The 6129-nt window shown below is 42.2% G+C and overlaps 1 protein-coding gene across 1 annotated transcript; it reads left to right on the top strand.

Annotated features, from left to right (window-relative positions):
* Positions 1 to 2486: 2486 nt before the first annotated feature.
* LOC123181778 (mitochondrial zinc maintenance protein 1, mitochondrial) lies at positions 2487 to 5923 on the top strand. Its single transcript, XM_044594112.1, has 2 exons — positions 2487 to 2812; positions 5584 to 5923. Exons 1-2 carry the CDS (start codon positions 2566 to 2568, stop codon positions 5658 to 5660), a joined length of 324 nt encoding a protein of 107 aa, XP_044450047.1. The 5' UTR covers positions 2487 to 2565; the 3' UTR covers positions 5661 to 5923.
* The last annotated feature ends 206 nt before the right edge of the window (positions 5924 to 6129 follow it).

Genomic DNA, 6129 nt, shown 5'->3' with positions numbered 1-6129 from the left:
AAACTAACAAAAGAAATACTAAACGGAGTCCAAAATTCCTAAAATAAATTTTCACGGTCCTCTAATAATATTGCGGACAAAGTGAACATTTATTTGGGTCACTAGTGCAATTTTGAAAAACACATATTTTTTCCTAACTCAAATAAAATAGCAATAAAATCCAAATAAAATTATTTATTTGATTTTAATATTTTTCCTCCAATATTTCTTTTATTTTGGAGAATTCATGTTATCTCCTCTCATATATTTTAATATGAAATATTTTAAAGAGAAAAATAATTAAAACCAAATGATCCTCTTTTCAAAATTTGAGAAAACTCAGATATTAAAATAACGAAATTCCCAACTCTCTCCGTGGGTCCTTGAGTTGCTTAGAATTTTGAGGATCGCAAAACGAAATGTGATAAAAACATGATATGCATAAATGACCTATTTATAACAATCCAAATTGAAAATTTGGGATGTTACATGCTCATTATATATCTCTTTGTGCAAATCCCGTATTGTCATCAATCCACCTAAAAGGGGGAGATTGTAAGGGCATATTTCTCCGTAAGTGGTTTTGATGATTGATGACAATGCATTTGCGGACTAATCGTGTGCATTGAGCATTTCAGATATCTCATGGCTAGGCACTAGACGATTCGACGCCCCTCGGAGCCTTTCGAAGATGGTTTTTCTACGTTTCTTTTTTGGTGGATTTGAGTCGTACGAAAGCCGTACTATTAAGAGGGGGTCCGTTTCGTAAAGGTATGGGTGGAATCAACACGTACACGTCCCTATATGCACCCACAGCCTCCTTCCCATCTCCGGAGCCCTTTTTATGTTTTTGTAGTGTTTTCAGAACCTTGCTAGCGGTAGTACCGCCTGTGCCTACGGTAGTACCGCTGGTACTTCCGTACTATCGCTTAGGGTTTCCCCGAGCGTGCAACTTTCGGTTGTTTGTTTGTAATTCACGATAGTCGGGCGGTAGTACTGCTTCGGCAGTACTACAACCCGTACTACCGTCCTCACTACCGCTTGCGGGGTTTTCTTACGTGCAAGGTTCTGTTCCCACTTTGCCACAAGCGGTAGTAGAGTGGCACTAGGACGGTAGTACCGCTTGGCACGGTACTGCCGCCCCTGGCACCCTCTACTACCGCTGCATCTCCAGGACTAAGACCCAAAGCGGTAGTACCGCTCGGGTCAGCGGTAGTACCGCTCCAGCGGCACTACCGTAGATACACTCTGTGTAGTCTTAGGCCTAGGAGCGGTAATACCGCTTAGCTGCGGGCTGGGCAGAAAACGGTTGGATTTTTGCTCCCCTATATAAAGGGGAGGGGGGTCTTCTTCTTCCTAGGGTTGACATCTTCCCTTCCAAGCTCCATTATTGGTCAAAGCTTCATTTTTGCCCGATCTCTCTCCCTAGCCAATCAAACTTGTTGATTTTCTAGGGATTGGTTGAGAAGGCCCCGATCTACACTTCCATCAAGAGAAATTTGATTCCCCCACTAATCTTTTGCGGATCTTGTTACTCTTGGGCGTTTGAGCACCCTAGACGGTTGAGGTCACCTCGGAGCCATATTTCATTGTGGTGAAGCTTCGTGGTGTCGTGGGAGCCTCCAATTAAGTTGTGGAGATTGCCCCAACCTTGTTTGTAAAGATTCAGTTGCCGCCTTCAAGGGCACCAATAGTGGAATCACGGCATCTCGCATTGTGTGAGGGCGTGAGGAGAATACGGTGGCCCTAGTGGCTTCTTGGGGAGCATTGTGCCTCCACACCGCTCCAACGAAGATGTACTTTCTCTCAAAGGGAAGGAACTTCGGTAACACACCCTCGTCTCCACCGGCTCCGCTCTTGGTTATCTCTCACCTTTACTTGTGCAAGCTATATTGTGTTGTATCCCTTGCTTGCTCTTGTGCTTGCTATTGTTGCATCATATAGGTTGCTCACCTAGTTGCATATCTAGACAACTTACTTTGATGTAAAGTTTAATTTGATAAAGAAAAGCTAAAAAAAAGTTAGTTGCCTATTCACCCCCCCCTCTAGTCAACTATATCGATCCTTTCACAATGAATACTTTAGGGGGTGTTTGGTTCAGGGACTTTTTAGTCCCAGAGACTAGAAAAAGTCCCTAGGAATCAAACGGGAGGGACTTTTTCTACAGGACTAGAAAAAGACTCTACTAGAGAGTCTTTTTTGATTAGTCCCTGGGACTAGAAAAAGTCCTAGGACTTCTGAACCAAACACCCCCTTAGTTTCTAAAAACCTCATGTTTTTTTCTTCATTTTAGAAAAAAAGTGGTCAAGGCTATTTGTTGAAGCTAGACACCTCAAAGTTTTGAAAACCGTGGTTTCTAAGAAGACTATAGTATTCTTCAAATACTAAAAAAAAAATGAGCTCCCAAACGCAGCCATAAGTTTTTTTTAGGGATAAACAAAGGGTAATATATTTTTTAGGGACAAACAAAGGGTGATTTTTTTGGGGGCTAAGTTAAAACGCTAGTCGGCGTGGATGGCCAAAGCGCTTGCAGACTCTTGTGCCACTACAACGCCTCGAGGCCACACACCTCTTCGTCTCTAAAAAATGGCGGCGGCGGCGGAGGGGCTGGCGGCGTACCGGGCGGTGTTGCGGGCGGCGCGGCGGACGTTCTCAGGCGACCAGCTGATGCTGACGGAGTCGGCCGTGGAGATCCGACGCCGCTTTGAGGATCACCGCGGCCTCGCCCCGGGATCGGAGGACGCCGTCCGCGCCCTCTCCGAGGCCCGCGAGGCCGCGGACTTCATCGCCAACATGATCGTCCAGGCTAAGCGCTCACCCTCCGGATCCTTCGGTAATACTACCATTATCATATATGCAAATCGCCACATATCGCTTGGATTGTTATGCATGCTTTCTGTTTGGGATCTTAGGGTTTTGAAATATTTCGTTGCGTGTTCATCTTAGAAGCAGTCGCTAGGTGAATTAGCGCTGAGTAGGCTCGAATTAGGAGTTGAAGATGGTAGGATCGGAGGAGCAGGGGTGTTGCTAATTTGGCACATTGACGCTGACCCTAAGATAACTGCAGTGCTCGGTTCATAAAATGTTTCAGATAGTTACAGAGTGGGTATTGTAACATTCGAATTTTCTAAAACAGATAAGATGTCGAACCCTAAAGGTATTTAAGTACAAATAGAAATTGAAGTTGCTAGTTTGTACCATATCTGCTAGAAATCTTCAGTAGCTCTTAACAGTAATGATGTTCTTTAGAAGTACCATTAGATGTAAATACTGTTATTATTCAGGCTACATGAAGTGGCATTTCACCAAAACAATATAAGCCTATGCAGTGGTTTTACTTGATCGGCTGCTCTCGCATGGGGTTTAACCGCTTGGAACTGCTGGATTTACTGATTCATGCCTGGCTGTAATTTGTAGTGATAGATAGGATACTAGATTTAAACGGTGCAACACAATATCAATGCGATTTTCCAGCTTTAACTGAACAACAGCCCTAGAAGAACGACATGTTAGGCCTTACCGCCTTAGGATGAAGTTTGCAACTTGGCATGGTTTGAGGGCAGAATTTTAATGTGACATATTATAGCTAAAGACATAAGGTCCAGATGGACCCATGCCCTTCGAAATGGATTAACTTGTCTTACCATGCCATGAAAATGGATTCCAATCCTTTGGAAGGTGCTTTGCTCTGATAACCTGGCTCCTCTGCATCCTTCCTCCATTGATGGCAGTTCAAGTAGCCCAGAAGCACCATAGCCAAAGTCAGTGATAATGGAGGCTTGAGCTTAGTGGTTGCAAAGATTATTGTTGTACAGCATTAGGACCCAAGGTGGTGCAAGAACTAGTGCCCTATAACAGCTGATTTTGGTGGAAGAGTGCACACTTCCCGTTGATCTGTTCCAATGATTTGGTTCCTGTTTTGATCATGCATGGGAATTGCAATGCATTTTACAGGACACTAGTACAGAAAAAATTTCGAATCTCTTCTTGGAACGGTTTCATTTGTTTAAAACTTTAACTAATTCAGTGGCATGCCATCTTTTAACCACATGCCATGGTTAAATTGTGTTTATTGAGTCAAGAGTATGAGAAGTGCTCTTTAGCAAATTCCTGTTTGTAGGTTATTAGTGATCATGCACTTTAACCTACCTTAAACTCCCAACTAATGGCCCAAAGTGAGGAGACTTTCACCATGTTGCTGTATTCACGAAGTTGTTGATGAATGAAAAGTGCACAAATATATTGACTGCGAAAAGCTACAAGCGACTCGTTGAATATTCTACTCTTAACATTTACATATGTTCTGTTTGTTACTCATTTTTTTTAATAATATAACCTAATTTATCAGTTGTCATGTATTTTTTTTATAACACATTGCTTAATGTAACAGTATTAATAGTGAAGTCTCCCTTAGGAAAAAACATCTATACTTGTATGTGTCCGAGAGTGCTTCCACTATCTCACCCATAAAATGTACCTCCTGCCTTGAGATTTGTGCATATTCTCTACCCCATGTCAGTAAATGCGTGGTGAGAGAGTGCACAGATCTCAGATAATGGAAGCACTCACGCACACAAGCATATAATCCAGTCGCATATTTTTCATCTTCGCAGCAATCTCACAATTAAATGGCAGGAACATATGAAAGTTGCCCCTGTAAAATTGATCTAGTACTGTTCTCCCCTCTTTCACTCCACAGTGATTTTACTATGTGCTTGAGCTTTAGACAATTATTGTATTAAGGTTTCTCTAAAGGGCAAAAATGTAGTTATGGTTTATACAGATTGCAGAGAGTAATTAATGGCCAAATGAGCCACCAATTTTTTTATGTTGCCGATACATATCGAGTTGAAAGCTGATTTGTAGCATGTATATTCTTTGCAGTGTATCATTTTACTGGCATTGAAATATTGAATTTGAAACTGAAGGCCATATTATATTAAGATTGAAACGAGGAAACACATCTGTCTATTTTTTTGACATTGACCTTTTATCGCTGACCCAAAAGAGCAGGAACAGGCTCAAGGTAAAGGCAGGTTAAGGTTTTGGGGTAGCATTAGCCTGTTTTACAAAACCAGACACCTCTTGTTCAAGGAGTCTGCAATAAATGCAGTTTTCTAATTATTGGGATCGTGTTCCATGGTTATCACCAATACTCTGGATCACACTGTCATAGTATTCCCTGGCCTTGTTTTGGCTGTAGCAATACATCAGTACTGCTTGTTGTATCTGGTCGCAGTGGTCCAGGTTACACCTCATGCCAACAACCATGGCTGTGCAGGGTGCTAATGATGGAAAACTGTTTTTTCCAGACTAGTATTGGCTTCACTTGTGCTTTGCTTGTGACTTCCTTATGTGGAGAACCATAGTACTGACAGCTCCAGGGTCCAGGCAACAGTCTTGTACCAATTGATTTCAGATTTCGCTCTTTGATGAAGTAAACTATAGTATAATTATACTGCTATGTAAACCCTTAAAATGTTGATCCGTTGTTGTATGTGGTATATAGATAATAAGGCATTACCAAAGGTTGCATATCTTTTGTTTACTACTACGAGCTGCTGTGTTGGTTAGTTCTGACAATTCATTTACTTGGTGTTGCAGTTGTGAAGCCTGAGAAGGCACATGCCGGAGCTACGCTTGAGATTCCTTCCGAGGAGATCCTGTCTACGTTGAAATAGGGGAGGTTTGCATTATCCACTGTGCAAGCGTCACTGATAGGCTAGTTATAATAAGACCATTTCCTGCCGTCTGTCATAGTAGTGGTCAACAACATAGGTGCAGCACTTGTATTCCTTTTCGCAAGTAGTACAAGCCATCATGTTTTGCCTACTCTGTCTTGAGAACAATTTCTAGCCGCCCTAAATCACGTTACCCAGGCAAGTCACTGGAACCATAAAGTTTTTCCCGGATGAATTGGTACGGTTTTTGGAGGATTTATTTACTGATTTCTGCTGCCTGGGCTTCATCATTAATTCATATCATGTTTCATTCGAGCTGAGACTTGAGATTTTGTGGTAGTGCGTTTGTTTTGATTTGAAACTTTGAAATGATGGAGAGCAGGCATGCAGAGGACAGAGTTTTGTAGGCACCTGGGGTTTGTCTTGTTATGTGGCTGTCTACCTTGGATCTCTCAGGATTCTGTACTGG

The sequence above is a fragment of the Triticum aestivum genome, chromosome 1D (assembly GCF_018294505.1).
Source record: "Triticum aestivum cultivar Chinese Spring chromosome 1D, IWGSC CS RefSeq v2.1, whole genome shotgun sequence".
NCBI lineage: Eukaryota > Viridiplantae > Streptophyta > Magnoliopsida > Poales > Poaceae > Triticum > Triticum aestivum.
Note: the sequence above shows the minus strand (reverse complement) of the source record. Positions and strands in the feature narration are given on the sequence as shown.